This window comes from Lucilia cuprina, chromosome 3 (genome assembly GCF_022045245.1).
Source record: "Lucilia cuprina isolate Lc7/37 chromosome 3, ASM2204524v1, whole genome shotgun sequence".
NCBI lineage: Eukaryota > Metazoa > Arthropoda > Insecta > Diptera > Calliphoridae > Lucilia > Lucilia cuprina.
The window spans coordinates 67,078,139-67,096,680 of record NC_060951.1 but is presented as its reverse complement, the minus strand read 5'-3'; the positions used below and the strand labels follow the sequence as shown (position 1 = coordinate 67,096,680).

The 18,542-nt window shown below is 28.2% G+C and overlaps 2 protein-coding genes across 2 annotated transcripts in view; one reads left to right on the top strand and one right to left on the bottom strand.

The window, feature by feature from the left end:
- Nucleotides 1-2,203: 2,203 nt before the first annotated feature.
- The window catches only part of LOC124418659 (MICAL-like protein 2), a 28,138-nt gene continuing 11,799 nt past the window's right edge, over nucleotides 2,204-18,542 (bottom strand). Inside the window, exons 2-3 of the mRNA XM_046945536.1 lie at nucleotides 2,598-2,863; nucleotides 2,204-2,462 (exon numbers count right to left, since the gene is read on the bottom strand). Coding sequence (XP_046801492.1) covers nucleotides 2,219-2,462; nucleotides 2,598-2,749 — 396 coding nt within the window. The 5' untranslated portion in view covers nucleotides 2,750-2,863 and the 3' untranslated portion in view covers nucleotides 2,204-2,218. The remainder of the gene's footprint in view (nucleotides 2,463-2,597; nucleotides 2,864-18,542) is intronic.
- On the top strand, nucleotides 17,020-18,467 carry LOC111685997. Its single transcript, XM_046945535.1, has 2 exons — nucleotides 17,020-18,293; nucleotides 18,350-18,467. The coding sequence occupies exon 1, from the start codon at nucleotides 17,251-17,253 to the stop codon at nucleotides 17,767-17,769; it is 519 nt and encodes a 172-aa protein (XP_046801491.1). The 5' UTR covers nucleotides 17,020-17,250; the 3' UTR covers nucleotides 17,770-18,293; nucleotides 18,350-18,467.

Sequence of the window (18,542 nt, the reverse complement as noted above, 5' to 3'; positions counted from 1 at the left end):
ATGTATGTACTAAGTGTATTTACTAATTTAAACGATTAATCGTCGATCGGTTAACCCTCTGGGACTGAGGTGTTTTAAACACCAAAAAATCAGAAAAATTAGTTTTTCCAATAAATCATAAATCACTCCTCCCTAGAATGGCGCTAAATTGGTTTTGGCAAATAAGATCTTTTACAGGAAAGAAGAACCTGAGTGAACTTTATTTGTAATAGGTATCGATCAGAACTCCACGGCTAGTCTTCACATTAACAAATGGTTGGGCTTACTAACTTCGCCTATAAAGCTGTCATATTCAAAATTGGAAAGGTCCCGATTGGAAAGACTGCTACAAAAAGCTTCGAAAATGACACTAAAACCAAAGACCATAGCATCAGTAGTAGCCACTGCTGTTAACGTCGAGGATGCTAAAAAACCGAAGACCACAGCATCAGTAGCCAATACTGATAACGTTTAGGAGTCAAATCCCTAAAGCGAGGAAGTTAAGAATAATGGACCGATTTCAACCAATCCATCGGTGAAAATTTTTTTTGAATAATGTGACCTGTAAGTTTGATTACAAGGTTAACAAGAGGAAAAGTCTGACAAAGCAAAACCTTTAAATAGAGAGTTGCAGTCGAAGTGGTTTTTTGTAACTGAAAAAATAAAAAGTTTTGATTGGGATTGTTATACTTTGTTGCCAAATGTATACTTTTTAATGATTTTTTGGTTATGATTTTGGTTAGTCATTTTTTTATCCGCAAAAGTTGGAAACACTGAAGAGTTAGTCCTCAAAGTTCTTATTGGCAACTTCGACAACTTGAAAATATCGGTATAAGCAGTGGTCGACCTAGCTAAAGTAGGCGTGTTACCTCCCATATAACAAAATCTGGGAATATTTTACAGATAAATATAAGAACTAAAATATTTAAACTTTGTCATTAATGTAGATTGGCGGACTTGCTAGAAACGTTCGTTGGTATCCATATATACATATAAAAAGTTATAATCTTTAAAAATCGTATTGTTTATTAAATTTTTATTGATAAACACACCTAATTTCTAAATCAATTTACTATTTATTTTAAAAACAAATATTAACACAATCAGTCACTCATGCATGTGTTTCACTGTAGTAAAAACGTAAAATGCATCACTGCGTGTTCGAGCAATGGAACGCTGGATAGTTACTTATAGTTAGTTGTTGGTGTTATTATTTTTAGTAATAAAAAATGTAACAAATTGTAAATTTTAATGCAAACTTGGTGAATATTAACGAGGTCCATTAATGAGGTTTAACTATTTATTGATAGAGCCCTTTTGAATTAACAAATATTGATTTTGAAAAACAAATCGTTTTTATTCAATTATTATAACCATAAACTGTTTTTTTTTTGCGGTATGGGCAATTATGAACCCTACAAATGGAATTTCGTCTTTGCACTCGCAGTTTTAAGCCAGTATTAGCGTTAGTAAGTAAGTAAGTAATTTCTAATGGGGACCTTATATCGGCGTTGGGTCAAATTTTGTAGAACGATCTTTGTGCATACAAGTCACATTTATATAGATTTTCATCGCTTTACTTATTTTTGTTTGATAGTAGATAGATAAAAAATAATATTTCATCAATATTTAGGTAGATAAGTAAAATATGCCGTTAATCGGGTTGACTAGTAAAAGCGTCCTGGTAAAATGTAGGGTTATTAAAACATTGTCAGAAAAAGTATACCACTTAAATTCTTACCTACATATTTATATAGATAATAATCTCTTATTTTAGGATAATTTACGCACTTTTGTCATACAGAATTCCTAAAATATACCATCATCAACTTTATAAAGCATTTGTGAGTATGGGGGTTATTTTTTTGCTTTCATATAACGTCTGTTTAATAAATATGACCATAAAAGTGCAACACTGCCAAAAGCAACTATTCAACGCAAATATAAATTTCAAACAAATAGACAAGTAGTTCCGCTTCTATAAACATAACAAAAGTTGTAACAACAATATATAAGTATATATTTGTAAAAATTTACATTAGGGAGGCCCAAAAAGAGTTCTTGCTGTTCCTAAGGTTTATAGAAACATTTTTTTGTGAAAATGATTTTTTTAAGCCTTTGATAACACATGTCAACAAAATGATGTTGTGCTAAAGTTGTTTTCGGGGAGCCGATATTGTCGGATTATATATGGGTAATTTATTCCCTCTAGCTCTTTTTTCCGATTTCTATTGTGTTTTCAACAGAAAACCCAGATTTCGATGTGATACAAACGGAATGACAAAAATAAAAACTTACCTTGTGCCGCAAAAACTTGATAAAATTGTGAAAGATACGTTAGAATAGATAATCTGTCGGGTACTTCATAAGCAGCCATGTCGTCGGCATCCAAAAGAGCTGGTATACCCAAATATTTTTCAGCTGTGGTAAATGCCAATGCGTTGTTGTAGTACACATCTGATTTATTTAATTTGTCAAAATCTCTGAAATCGGTCAAAAAAATATTTTTGGATTTATCTCGAATGAAAATGTAAAATTTAATTTAACTTTAAAATGGTCTTATGAAAAAGTAATTTAATTTCGCATGCGTAAGTGGTGTATATTCACTTTTAACTTACATTAAATCTGGTCTGAAATGATGAATCATTGCACAAAAAGCTAAACCATCTCGCCATGATGTAGTCATATTGTCAATTTTAACACCTGAATATCCTTCTGTCATGCGACGGCACCATAATTCTAAAGCTTTTGTACCACGACGTTCGGACATTGCTTCTGTTGTATATTCCGAATTTTGTAAGCAGTTCCAAATACTGTTTTTGTTAATATCACCAAATTATTTTAAATGACTATTTTTTTAGCACCACCAAATTTTCGTTTTTACCTGTAAAATAAAAAAATAAAATTAAAGTGGATCATACTTCGTATATGATCCTACCGCGTGTTATTTCATTTTAATTTAGGAAATTATTTCAACGAAATGAAATAACTTCCTAAATTAAAATGAAATAATACCCCAATTTTTGAGATTTCTATCTATCAGACATATATTTTTTATGTCGTGTGATAAAAGTAATATAATGAAATAACTCCTCAAAAAAATTTTCCGAGATTTATTTCATTTTTGAATTTTGAGGAATTACTTCATAATGAAATTACTCCCCATTTTAAATGTGTTGTTATTAGGTAAACGTTTTACATATTATTGTTAAAGAATCATATTATACATAAATTTAGTATTTCAAAAAGATGTAAAACTGAAAAATTCGTTGAAAAATGTGAATTTTATTAAAAATTCCCCACGTCGTTAACGTGTCTCAGATCACGTTAATGGCGTGATCTGAAATAGGAAAAAATTTGATAGGAAAAAATTAACTTATTTTGGAAGATATTCTAAAAAAATCTATTTTATTACACGAATATAAGTTTTTGTCCTTAAAAAATACCTTGAACCTGTTCTTAGCTATGATCCAAAAAAAATATTTTTTATACTGCAGTTACAAAACTCCATTTTCAGTTTTTTTTTAAATCTTTGTTAAACATTTTTCAAAATTTTTAAAACATCACCGTGGGATTTATTATCAATAGATTAAGGAATAAAACGGTGAAAAATTAGGTCAATAGGTCAATACAGTTAAGCTATACCTGCGATTTAAATTTCGCGAAAAACTCTTTTTTTAATATTTTACAAAATATGTCCTAATTCTTTACTTTTATACATCTTACACAAAATATTACCAGAATATTATTTCTTGGATAATATAAAATATGTCCCTTAAGTTATATATAAATCGGGAAATACTTGGGGGTCAAAGGTCAAATTTTGAAATATTTGGGAATTCTCATTAAAACATGTCGAAATATTATTTATTTGTTTGCTATATTTTCTAAAATTACAGGAATTTATAATATATAGTCCAATATTTAAAATAACGGCAGCAAAAATAAAATTAACACTTTAGATTATTTAGATTAGTACAATTTACAGTGGGTATAATATAGAAATGTTTGAGGCTTGTACATCGTGTTTCTTAAACTATTTTTTATTTACTTTTGATCACCTTTTTATTTGCGCCTAACTATAAATATGTATCTTAAGTTTAAAATTTTATAATTTCTTCTAAGCGAGAATTCCTGGGACCGCGCACTCCCGGAAAATGAAATAGACCGGGAAAAGAAAAACACTAATTGTCCACCTTCAATTTTGACATTTCATGCAACAAATGCTTGCAGATGGCAAGAGTGATGAAAAATGTAAAAATTGTGTTTCCAATTTCATTCATAAATTTCAATTTTTTACAAGATTTCTTAAATAAAAACAAAACATTGAAAACATGAGGAGAGAGAGAACACAGAAAAGGTAAGTTTAGTAACAGAAAAGTAAGTAAGTATAAAAAAATAAAAATATCGTGTGGATGGAGGAAAAAAAGACTTTCTCTTTAAACAATGAAATGAATGAAGCAACATTGCTCACAAATCCAAAACAAACCAACGGCAGTAAACAATACAAAGTAATAATAATTTGTTGTTAAGTTTAAGAGCCATTAAACATTTCAAGAAGTCTGATGATATATAGATATTTATGTATATACATAGATAGATAGATATTTATATATATACATAGATACATATACATACCAATATATAAAATCGACAGCAAAAACAAAGTCTATGCACGTATTTTATATTTTATTTATGTACACATATACACACCTTCAATGTTTATACTTTTTTGTTTGTTTTTTAAGTTTATTTTTAATGCAAATTAATTTTTTTCGACATTGTTTTTTTTAAAACGTCCCTCCACTGGCGTGTAAATAAGTATGTATGGATGGGATGTACATAATACATATGCATGTGTTACTATGTGCATTTTAATCCATCCATCAGTTCGTCTGTGACATTTTCAAAGAATTCGTTTACGTATTTTTTTAGTGAAAACATTCGAAGAATATTAAATTAAATTTCGATTCTAAATGAAAAAAAAAAACAGTAAGTAGGTAGTTAAAAGTACAAATTTCTTCACTTCAAGTTTTTATTAGCATTCGTTTGGTAGAATGCTTTATTGTCTGGCATAACTAAAAGTACTACAAAATATTAGACATTTCTTCTGATGTCTTTCAAATAGTTTGTAAGGAGATTATTATTGTATTATCATCATCATGACCAATCAAAAAGTAAATTTTTGTCTCTTTGATGATACGTTTTTTTGCATTTCATTCAGGTGACGGATGGATACTAGTTTTATTTATTTTAAAATATTTCTCTCGGTGTGAGAGTAATTTCCTGTGATAAACGTTAAAGCTGAACGTAAAATCTGAACAAACATGTTTAAATCATTAGAAAATAATTGCCCAATTTACAATCGGTGTTGTACGGTTGTATCGTAGTATGTCGTATTTTTTTATTATATTGTTTTGTTTTTAAAAAACTTGAACGACATCGATTTGAATTTATTGAATGTTAGTAAAACATTTACAATTATGTACATTAATTGTAAATTACCAAATTACTAATATTATTACAAATTACTATATATACTCTTGACTATGATGGGTTTGTTATTAAAAAATTGAGACTAAAGTTAATTAATTCCTTAATATAATAATGTATTTTATGTTTTCAACAGATTATAAATTTTATTTATTAAACTATCTACCTATCACATTCGACAATACTTTCATACATTTTTTTCTATTGTTGTTGTTGCTTTATATAATACTGCTGCTGTTTGTTACACATTTCTTTTAAACAATGTTTTTTACGACTCACCTATACTTTCTCTTATTGATTTCGTTTGTATTATTGGTTAGTTATTTTACAGAGATGCAAAATATTCTAAATATTTATATAATTTTTATACAAATTTTATTACAAGTATAGCCAGAAAAATATTTATTATCAATTTTATAGACTTGGAAAGTTAGCAAGCTAGATTAATTGCTTGTTTTTATTGATACTGATTTTTTAAATTATAAAATTAGTTTGATTTTTTTAAAAAATAAACTATTGCATGCACTAACTAAGAAAAAATTGTGTCTTCAAACGAATAATCAATCAATAATTATTACGAATAAAAATGTTATACGAGTTAAATACAACGGTTTCACAGTTTATATTGTAAAATAAAATAAAAATATTTTTCTAAAAAATTCTACCTTACTTATTATACCAATCTTTCAAAAACAGTTTTAAAATAATGTATCGAATAACTGTAATGTTGTAGCAACTTTAAAATTTAACATACGATTTAAATTACTTAATAAAGAAATTATCTAACATTTCGTTAGAGATTTAGAGGTTAAAATGCAAATAAATTAAATTTGCACAAAATTGAATAAATTTATAAGAATACACATCATCTTACTCATTTTAACATAATAAGTAAAAAACTCTGGAATGTATTTACATAAATTATTAACTAATTTGGCTCATAGTCTTTATTTTCCTTAGTAAAAAGTTTTATGCAATAGATCTATTATGAATATGTTATTATTATGAATATTAAAAATTATTATAAATACTGAAACCATTTTCGTGGTATTTCATTTGAAAATACTCCTAACAATCAATGCTTTTGAAACATGTATATTGTACATACATTACAGGTGTCCAAAAAATATCGATTTTGCTTAGATGCTACTTTTATTGTTTAACTTTTCTTAACATTTCGACCACATCTTATCATCTACAGAAAATTATATATCCAACGAAGCATTTAAGTATATCAAAGGTTATTGAGAATTTCCAAAGCTATTTAGTAAAAAAGTGATGTAAACAACGGTTGGGAGAAAATTGTCTTTAGAAGTTAAGATTTGGACGAAGTTTTATGAAACTATAATTTTAATTTTACAATTTTTACACTTTTCAATAGATTTCTGGCACTGGTTCCCGGTTAGTAAAATTTTTCACTAGTTAGATTTTTAGACACTAATGAAAAAATATTATTTTCGGACATCTTTAATGTACATAATACTCATTTACTACAAGCACAATGGAGAATTTTTATTTAGCAAAAGTCGTAAGCAAAATGCAACTTACTTTTGAACTTTCTGTTCACAAAACTATGTTGAGCTAATTTTGGTAGAGATACTATATTTTAGTAACTAGAAAATTTAACATAATCATTGTCTTAAATCCCTATTTCGTGAAATAATGAATCGATTTCAACCACGTCCTTGAACCAAAACAAACGTTTGTTTGTGTAAAGTTTTATTAAATTATCTTGAAAATTGCGACCTGTAGTTTGATCACAAGGTTTATTTTGACAGGCGGACAGAAAATGATTCTGAGCCGATTGGTATTCTTTAAGATGGGTATAGATAGAATATTTGAATGTATTACATAAATCAGTACCTACCCAATATACCCTCCCCACTAAATAATCTGGAAAGTAAAAAAACACACATTACACGCTTAAAACCTTTCCCTAACTGTATTTTTTTAACGCTTTAGTATACTGATATAAATAAGAATGACTGACTGTGACAAAAACAAAAATCAACCAACAAATATAGCATACTAAGTAAAAACACAACACGGATGAAACTTGACAAAATGTCAAATCGTATACATAATGTTTATTATTTGTAACAACAATATATATTCAGCAACAATTGTAGCCATATTAAATACTTATTACGTACGCTTTCACTTGTAACAAGCAGTAATGAAAGAAAATGAATAAAAAAGAAAAAAAAAACTATTATCTAGTCATGAAAATTAAAAAAAAAAAAAACGTTTTGTTGTATACATTAGTACAAGATCTATGTAAAACATTAATCATTTATTTGTCTGTGGATATGTGTGACACAAACATATTGATGTTCGTTCATACGTATATGTATATATATTTGTACGTATGTTTAAGAAAATTGTACATAGATACTTATATACAATATTTTATGAGTTGAGTAGTGAACTGTATGTATGTAGTATTTGTTTGGATTATTTTTTAAAAAGTTTTCAATAAATTTTTATGTTAGTAAAAATTTCACTTATATGAATACTTTTAAAAAGATAGACGGTAGCCAAAATGATGTCGATACTGAACGCTATTTTTCTCCAAATGTTAACATTAATGACAAAGTTCTTCATGTAAAAGATTGTAGCCTTTATAGTTTCTCAGATATACAAAATATCTAATTTAGGGGGGGGTCACCCCCACCCTTCGGATAAAAGTTCTCATATTTTCCCCAAAAAGTTTAGATGAAATTGCAACTTAAATAGTTTTATTCAGTGTTTAAATAACTAGACTACAAGTAGCTGTAGTAACTTTTGTAGTTAAAAAGTAAGAGTTCTATATAGAAAATGTTCAAATTTCATATTCTCCCAAGACTTTATTTATTAGTGTAAAAGGAGATTACAGATTCATCTGTATTTTCGTCTGTCTGTCTGCCCGTCTGTCTGTTGAAATCAGTTTTTAGAGGACACCAGATATCGGTGAGATCCGAAACTTTAATAATTCTGTAAGCATGCTTTCGAGAAGATCGCTATTTAAAATAACGGAGATATGAGTAAAACTCCGAGACAACCTCTAAAATGTCATCAAAAAAATGTCATAATTTTTTCATGCTTTGTTAAATAAGCAACAACAGCACTGTATATATGAAAAAAATGTGCACGTTGGTATGATGCGGTTGGCTTCTTTGAGTTGTGTATTTTGTTTTTTTCATTTTGTGAATTCTGTTCGTATATTTGGAAGTAGGTTGGTTTTATTGCGTAGTTAATTTTGTTTTTGTTTTTCTGTGTTTTTCGTTATGTATGTATGTTTAGATGTCTGTTGGTTTAATTGCCTTGTGTATTTTGTTTTTATTTAGTTTAGCGTTGTTGTTGTTAATTTTGTTTTGATTTTGGTGTAATAAAAATGTAGTCGGGAAAAAATTTAAAATTTATAAATCTAATATGTTTTAAATACACTATGGTGAAGGGTATATAAGATTCGGCACAGACGAATATAGCACTCTTACTTGTTTAATATATAAAATGAATAAAAATTAAAAACAAGTACCTATAGGGTAAATGTACCTAATGTCGGCATGACCCAGTAGTCGGCATTTTTATATAAAATTGTAAATAAATACGAGAAACCATAGTAGAAAAGTAGAAGGTAGTGTCAATCTCTCATAATTTTTTTTAAATTCTCTTTCTGACATGCTTAAGGATTTTGAAGTTTTCGTTAAATTAGTGATACCATATACAATTTAATTTTTCCTATTTTGTAATGAAATTTCTATACCTTTAAAAAAGATTATAAAATCATATATTTAAAATTTAAAAAACTAATTTGTAAAAAATTGTCGCCAGCTTTTGGCGAGAAATAAAAAATTTTGTACGAGGAAGAAAAAAAGGTAATTACAAGAATTGTAAGGAAAAGATAACAAACAAAAATCATGTACCTGATTTCAAAATTAAAAGGAAAAAAATTTTCAACTAAATAAAGAAAATTATTTTATAAACGATTAAGTTATAAACGAAAATTTAATTGAAACAAGTAAGAGTGCTATATTGCTGTACCGAATTTTATATACCCTTCACCATAGTATATTTTAAACATATGTATTAGTTTTATAATTTTTTTCCCGACTACATTACACCAAAAGCAAAACAAAATGAACAACAACAACGCTAAACGAAATAAAAACAAAATACACAAGGCATCTAAACCAACCGACATCTAAACATACATACCGAAAAACACAGAAAAACAAAAACAAAATAAACAACGCAATGACGCCAACAGCATCCAAACATACAAAAAAATACACAGCTAAATAAAACCAAATACATCTACACACACGTGTACATCTTTTTCTAATATACAGTGTTGTTATTGCTTTTTTAACAAAGCATGGAAAAAATATGACATTTTTTGATGAAATTTTCAGAGGTTGTCTCGGATTTGTGCTCATATCTCCGTTATTTACCGATCGAACAAAGCATGAAAAAAATATGACATTTTTTGATGAAATTTTCAGAGGTTGTCTCGGGCTTTTGCTCATATCTCCGTTATTTACCGACCGATTTTGCTGATTTTAAATAGCGATCTTCTCGAAAGCATGTCTAACAGAATTTTTGAAGATTCGGATCTCGCCGATATGTGGGGTTCTCTAAAAACTGATTTCAACAGACAGACAGAAATCCCCCCGGGGGCATGTTACCTTGGCGAAGACCTCCGCCTTGGTGTTATTGCAATCCCGGGGTATAAAGAGGGCCCAATACCTCCAGTCTGACCGGTACTGAAAAATTGGTTGTTTCAGTCTACCGCTTGGCTTAGTCCTTGCATAGATTGCCAGTTGCCCGCAGGACTACGTCCTGGCTGGTCAGTTGGTTGAGGTTCCTTCGAGATCCACGTAGTGGCTGTTGGTTGAACCCAAATTCGCGGGAAGAGTATATGTGGCGGTTAAAAGTCAATATTTCGGGATAAGAGTTCGGTGCTGTTGCCGAAAATCAACAGATACCCCACAGAGGAGTGACTGTGGGACTAAGCGTTGGAAATGAGTTGGTGTCAATTGTATATGATAAAGAATGAATGTAGAGGTATGCGGGCCTTACCCCACCCGTATACCTAAATGAGTGTGTCGTATGTTTTTCTCTATGAATGTGTCGAATAAATGAGATGTGTGCTGGGTTGAATGATGATGTATGAAAGATATCATATACAAGAGATACCGATTAATTTTCCTTCCCTGTCCAGATGTGTTCAGAGTTTACTCTGTTCATATCAGAATTGCCACAGCGTGTCACTGTGAGTAAGAACGATGTCTACGGCTTATTGATGGATCGTGCTTCGGTCCACCGGTTACGTCTCTAGGTGCTGTTGCCGAATCAACAGAGCCATATTAGTGTGGTTGTTTTACAACGTGACTACTTTGGCAAGAGATTAGATAGCTCGAGTACTCCAGCAAATTACTTGCGCATGGTACCGGTCATAGCCAATGTGCAAAAATTGCCACCTGAGTCTTCATTGAAGACAAAGGGGCGATGGTAGACCGTTCTCAAGTCTACCCTGTGGGTGAAAAAGACCACCGTGAGATAAGGCCGACGCGGCAGGTGCTCACGTTAAAACTATCGACAGACAGACGGACAAGGCTTAATCGACTCCGCTATCTATAAGGATCCCGAATATATATACTTTATAGGGTCGGAAAATTATATTATAGAAATTACAAACGGAATGACAAACTTATATATACCCTTCTCACGAAGGTGAAGGGTATAAAAAGTGCGTGTGCTCCCTCCGTAGACAGTCGCAGCCACTAGCAATGACAAACAACTAACGTGTTTAGTGCGTATTAATAAAAGTGTTGGCGAGATTACAGAAACAAAAACCAACTTTTTAAACCATTTGGAATACTTAAATTCATTTGTTTAATATTCATTGTCAATTAATTTAAATTATATGTCAAATTTGTTAAATTTTTCTAAAATAGAATTAGGTAAGAAAATCGTTGAACGATTTTATCTAGGTCGAACATTTTTTTCCGAATTAGGTTTTAAAATCTTTTAAAGGAAAACAAATATTCACACAGTAATAAAAAAGAGAAAAAATATCAATTAATAAACCCGAAACGTGTTTTATTTATAAGTTTGTAGAGGAAATCATTTTTATTTAAATAAATTAACTACACATTTTTTGTAAAATACCTATGTCTGGAAATCCATTACTGTTTTTAGCACGTGGCAACTCTTATTTAAACTTATTTTTTTGATTGAGACTACCTTCTTTATTTCTACTATGCGAGAAACTGTACAAATTAATTAAAATTCCATCTATATTTGATAGAAAATATGGTGTTTTTGCTCCATGAAATGAGTAAATATGATTAGGATGAATAATTTCGTCTCTATTAAACGTTATTTAGTGACACCTTTTCAACTTTTTTCAGTACTCTCAGTTTTCTTAAAAAAATAGTTGTAGTGCCACCTTAAACAAGTAAATATTTATATTAAATTAAATGATTTATTTGACAAAAGTTGGTTTTAATGAAAGAAAACAGTTGAAATATTCATTTTAAAGTGAAAATGTTATTTAAAAATATATTTTTTGCAATTTTAATCCCTGCCGCCATTAGGGACAAAATTTTCTATGATTTTATATTGTCGGCATCGGGTATACAATTTTTTCTATGGAAAATTTTGGGTATAAAAATTTTTTATACAAAAAATTATGTGTATAACAGTTTTTCTATTAAAAATTGTGTGTATACCCAATTCTTTATATAGAAAATTATAGAAGTAATTTTTTTTAATAGCTTTTTCTATAGAAATTTTATCTTCAGAATATAATTTTCTAAACAAAAAATGTGTCTATAAAAGCTTTTTCAATTAAAACTTTTGCATATTGAAATTTTTCTACCAAAAATTGCTTCTCAACTGTTTTTTTACAAAAAAACATTATGAATATAACAGTTTTTTTTTAGTAAATTCCTAATATGACAATTTTTCTATAGAAAAGTGTTCTTATTATAATATCCTATACGAAACTTATATCAAACTTTTTTCCTATAGGAAATTGCATATTTTTATATAAGATTTTCTTTAAAAAACAGTACATATAAGACGTTTCCCTATAACAAATTACTTTTTTCTCTAACAAAAATTATAATTTTGTATAGAAAACTGCTTGTATAACTTAATTTCTATAGAAAAAAATGTTATTATATATAATTATTACAATTATAATTATGTTTATAACGTATTTTTCTAAAGAAAAAATTTCATTTTTATTTTTAGTAAAATTCCGAGGCATAAAACATTTATTTCCAAAATGTTTAATATTAAGTATTTTTTCTAGAGCAATGAACTTTAATGAAACTAAATTATGTGGGGTGGTGTCTCGTCAACATGAGGTGTTTTAATTGTTCTTCAGTTTGAAAAAATTTACTTACTGATCGAGATTGTATTTTTGCACTGATTACAAATATAAAATCTTTCATATATAAACTGAAAAAACGCACTTTGAACATCCCAAGATATTACCTAGTTCTTTTTTCAGATTCTTTTTTATCGATAAAAGTACACAGTTTTTCAAATACTTTTTTTATATAAACATAATATAATTTTAGTTCATTATTTATACATTCATAGGTATGTATGTATATTAGGGGGGCCCCGTTTGTGTGGAGAAAAAAATATGTTCCCCTTAAAAAAATTAATGTTGGCTAAATCGAAGACACAATTTCCCAAAATTTTTGCCCTTAAATCAATATCGTTTTCAACAGTTTTAGTTATTACGTTTACAACAAAAAATTAATTTCACACCGAAAATAATAAACATAAACATATCAAAAAAATTGATTTTTTAATGGGTCTTATTTTATTTAATAATATCCAAAACTAACTGTTGTAATATTTATATCCAATCAAGAACTATTTGAAAGTGGTAAAAGTGGACAAATTATAAAATTATTGTTTTTTAACATTTGAAAAAATTTTATTTTCTACCGTAATTATCTTTCCAGCAATGTTTAAACAATAATAATTTATTTTTAATATTTTACAACCTTTTATAGATTTCTGGGACGGGTTCCTGTTATCCCATTAAAGTACTCCAGTTAGTTTTAGACACTAATAAACAATTGGACGCCTCTAATGTAAATGTACAAACATTTACTCTTAACCTTTTTAACAAATCGTATATTGCATAACTTGACAAAAGTTTTCCAGAACTGCAGGTTTTTATTTATCATCAAGTTTTTCTGTTTCTACTTTGTAAAATTTTTTATTGTTGTTTTACTATTTAAAGATTATTTTTTATTCTTTATTTTTCATTTGTGCTACATGTTGTTGACATGCAACGAAGGCAACAGAGTGTTTTGGCCTACATATTTAAACACGAACTGGTTGTAGCTGCTTCTGATGGGTACCTATCGTGGCAGCGCCTGCATTGCAAAACTTGATGCTACAACTACTATGACTACGATTAAAACCAATTATGTATGAATGAATGTGACTAAAGAAGATGTTTGCAAAATATTACTGTTCTTCTTCTTTTTATTTTAATGTAGAAAATTAAAGATACAATGGATAGTTTTAGGTTTATGTTTTTTTTCTTTGATTGTCTAACAAATAGATCGTGTATTAACTATAGTTGATACTCCCTGATACACATACATATTATTATATTATATTTATATTGAAAGTTAAGCTGGGAGAAAGATTTTCTTATCCTTTATCGATATCCATTAACCAAAATACAATTATAATAACTAGAAAAGAAGTATCTGCATTATAAAAACCTACCTTTAGTTATTGCCAAGTTAAAATAATAGGCCTTAGTCTTATAGACCACAATAATTTATCCTACAACTATTTGTTTATATTAAAAGTTACGTTACAGTATGAATAACGAACTCTTTGAAGTTTCTTACTATTACCTCACATTTCAATTGTATATTTAACTCTATGACTTTTTATCTCATCATCTACAATTTTTTCTCCTGTTTTATTTGTTTTCAGTTTCATGTGGTGTAATATTTATAGGAAGACAGCAGCAACAATAATACATTACATTTTAAATATAAAAGAAATAACAACAAAAGAATTTCAAATGTTCGTTTTCATTTACCCAACTGAACTTTTTTTATTTTTTCATTTATATTTTTATTTTATTTAAAATTAAGTTCATTTGCTTAAAGATCATTTTTTCAGATCTCCTTGTACAATTGAGTACGTTTGTGTTTGTTGTGGGTATACATACAGATTATAGTGAAACCTGTTTATAACGAACACCGGAAAATTTGTTCGTAATTAACGTAATTAATTTCTAACAAAAATAACCATTGATTTTATTTGATCATATAGTATTTATTCATATTCTTTTAATTTTTTCAAACAGGCAATTTCAACATACAATTTTTTAAGTTCGTTACAAAAACGAGTGTAAAATTTTACTTATTTAATTTTTTGCAGTATTTTTTATAGAAAAGTTCATTATAACAAATGTATTCTTGTATGGAAATAGTTACCAAAATCTCTAGACTTCAATAACAGACCGAAAAGTTAAAACCGAGTTCGTTAAAAACGGATTTGACTGTATTATGTATACAGGTATTGGGCTGTTGGTGATTTCGATTGCCACTACAGTAATGTACAATACATAAAATTATGTATGTATGTATGTATGTATGTATGTATGTATGTATGTATGTATGTTTGTATGTATTTATGTATGTATGTTTGTATGTATGTATGTATGTATGTATGTATGTATGTATGTATGTATGCAAGTATGTATGCATGTTCATACATACGAAGTATTAATTTAATATTTGGGTCCTCAATCTAAATATCAGCCATACACCAGTTTTGTTGTTTACGCTCTGCACAATACTGTACTTAGTAAAAAGTGAATGTATTATTGCAATGGTTGCATACTTTGATATATCAACAAGTAAATGAATGTATCTGTTTGTGTTTTGAAACTACCCTGCCAGCAATTTTGTAGTTGACTATGAAAAAATTTATAGTCAATGTTGACCTGCAACAAAATTTGGCAACGTAAGTAATCGATTTTTTTAAACTAACAAGTTAACTATTATGTTATGTAGATGTGACTCATAATTCTATGGAGAGAATTTTTTTTGACAAGTTTTCTCTTGTTTTTCTATATCTATAAATTTTATTTGTTATCTTTTGCAGACTGACTACTATAATCTAACTACAGCATAAGGCAAGATTACCCTAAAATTCTCTAGAGAGATTTTTTCAAAATGTTTTAAACATTTTAAAATTTATTAAAGATTTGGAAGTTTAGATCGATGGGAATTTTGGAAATAATTAACAAGTCATTCATAATTTTGTGGATACTGGTGTAGTTAGTGGTTTTCTCGCGGGAAACTGATGTTTATTAATTTTAACAAACTACATACTATCATGACTTCTAATAAACTTTCCAAATTTTAAAAATTTGTTTATATCCGGAGTATTTTCAACTACTTTGTGAATCTACAGAAATTGAGAAATTGATAAATAACATTAATAATAAGCACTGAATATATTTTTATTCATATTTCTCTGTTTTTAACATGTTCCGCATAATTATCAAAGAAGAAAAAACAAAAATTTTAAAGAATATTTTAATAAAGCGAAATGTAATTAAGTTAACTAATGATAGTTAAATAAATGTTCATTATATTTACTTAAAATAATACAAAATAAAATTATTAGTTGACTTTCCTTTAAGATAGTTAAATGTATTCCAAGTATCAGCCATAACTAGTTGATGAAAAAGTTAATTTTTAATGCATTTAAAGTTAGTTGAGTTGCTGGTAGGGTACTTTATTTGTACTATTATACTATTAAAGCTGACTTCGACGACGAGCTCACTGAACTCTGGCCGCTATTAAATGAAAGTAAGAGTATTTTCCTCTCCTTTTTATATCATAGTCGGTAAACTATTTTTCTTTCCTTTTATAACTACATATTGTCTTAATATTACCGAACTCATATGTACATATATGTGTATACACACACGAAATATATCAGTTTGTGTGAATGAATATAAAATGTTGACTTGACATTAAGTCATGATCGATTTATTGGCCCAGTTGGCCAGATCGTTATTGACGACGTCTGCATCGATGATGTCTGCAGGAATTTTCCAAATTTGTCCTGTATAAAATGCAATTTAAGACAACTTTAATAACAAAGTCCTCCAATTTGCCGTGTTTTGAGCTTAATAGTAGACATCATAATGACAATTTTTTTTAAATTATCGTGAATAAGATATTATTGAGGACAGTATGAGCGACAATCGCATGCAAATTGTCGTGTTTGAGGTTACATTTACGACAAGATGAGCGACAATGTCTTGAACTTGTCTTTATTTAACCATCTTTAAAGAAAAACTTATCGACAACTTCATGTGTGTTGTCTTGTTTCAAACTATATTGACGACGAAATGAGCGACAGTGTCATTAAGTTTTTGATTCAAAGAATATTTATTGAGGACAACAAAGACAACATTTGTAAAAATTTGTCGTGTTTCTATCCTCACTTAGAATTAGATGTTGTTGTCAACACATTTTTTTTAGTTTTTTCTATGAAAAAAATTTTAAATAACTGTTCTTTAACGTCTTACAACAAAACAAATATAAAAAGAGACTATAAATCATTCATTCGTGTTTTTAAAGTGCCAGTGAAAGGTTGTATTCAAGTGTTTTGTGTTGAAAATAAATAATATTAATTATTTAATAACTATTATAGAGGTAAGTGTACAATATATTTATATAATAATAAATAATACTTGTTAAAAGTATAGAATATAATATGCCAAAATCATTGCGTCGGGAAATAGCGCGTAAAAAGCGGGAATATTTAAAAAGAGTTATGAAGAGTACAGAATCCCAGAATGATATCAATGAAAGTGAAAATCTTTCAACGATTGATGATGGTATTGATCAGTCTTCAAAACTTACTGTTGAAAATAATATTCCGCCAAAACAAGATTTAAACACCCAATTAAAAAATGTTTTTTTAAATCGTCACGTTACAATACAGTTGGGTGATGATATTTTAAAAGTTTTATGTGAAAATGGTATAGACGTACCAAGTACTTCGAAAAAACTTTTAAAGAAAAAGCAAACTCCATTCATTGTTAGAACGGTTAATCCCGGTAATTATTACCATTTCGGCTTAAAAAAACAATTGGAAAAATTGGATCAAACGTCCATTGACGTCGATGCAATCGAATTGGATATCGGAATTGATGGATTGCCACTTTATAAAAGCAGTTCCATACAGTTATGGCCAATTTTAGGGAGAATTTTAAATTCTGCCGCAATATAATAAACTTATGCAACTAAAATTTTCATGTGTAAATCAGGACTAACATTCGTTGTAATGCGTCAATTTTTTATCTCGTTATTTATCTGTATATAATGATAGATAGATAGATAGATAGATAGATAGATAGATAGATAGATAGATAGATAGATAGATAGATAGATAGATAGATAGATAGATAGATAGATAGATAGATAGATAGATAGATAGATAGATAGATAGATAGATAGATAGATAGATAGATAGATAGATAAATAAATAAATATATAAAAAAATGTCCATCCATGCAAATGTAATGGTTGTATGTTATTTAAAACAAAAGTAGTGACATTCAAATATTTATTTGTATTGTTTTGCTAGAGATATAGTTTATTTTCGCATTTTTAGATTGTTGTAATGAAGCGAATAATTACAGGAAATTTAAGATATAATTTTAAGTAAATCCATAATAAGCAATTATAATTATGATGGTGTTAAGGGGAAAAAGTCCTTAAAAAGATATAGCAACGTATTAAACGCAATTTATGGTAATTTATTTGAGAGAGTTCTAATAGTATGAATAATAACAATAATTTTATTACAGAATCAACTAAATCAGAGGGATACACCTATGATAAATTTATAAAGGATCTGCGTTTATCGTTGCATCGCTTCAAGAATACAATAAATAGATCAAATTCAAGAAAGAAAATCGAAGATAATAAAGAAAATGATGATATTTTGCCATAAAACCATATTTTCCTGAAGTTAGTTTTAGTTTTTTATAGATATGTACA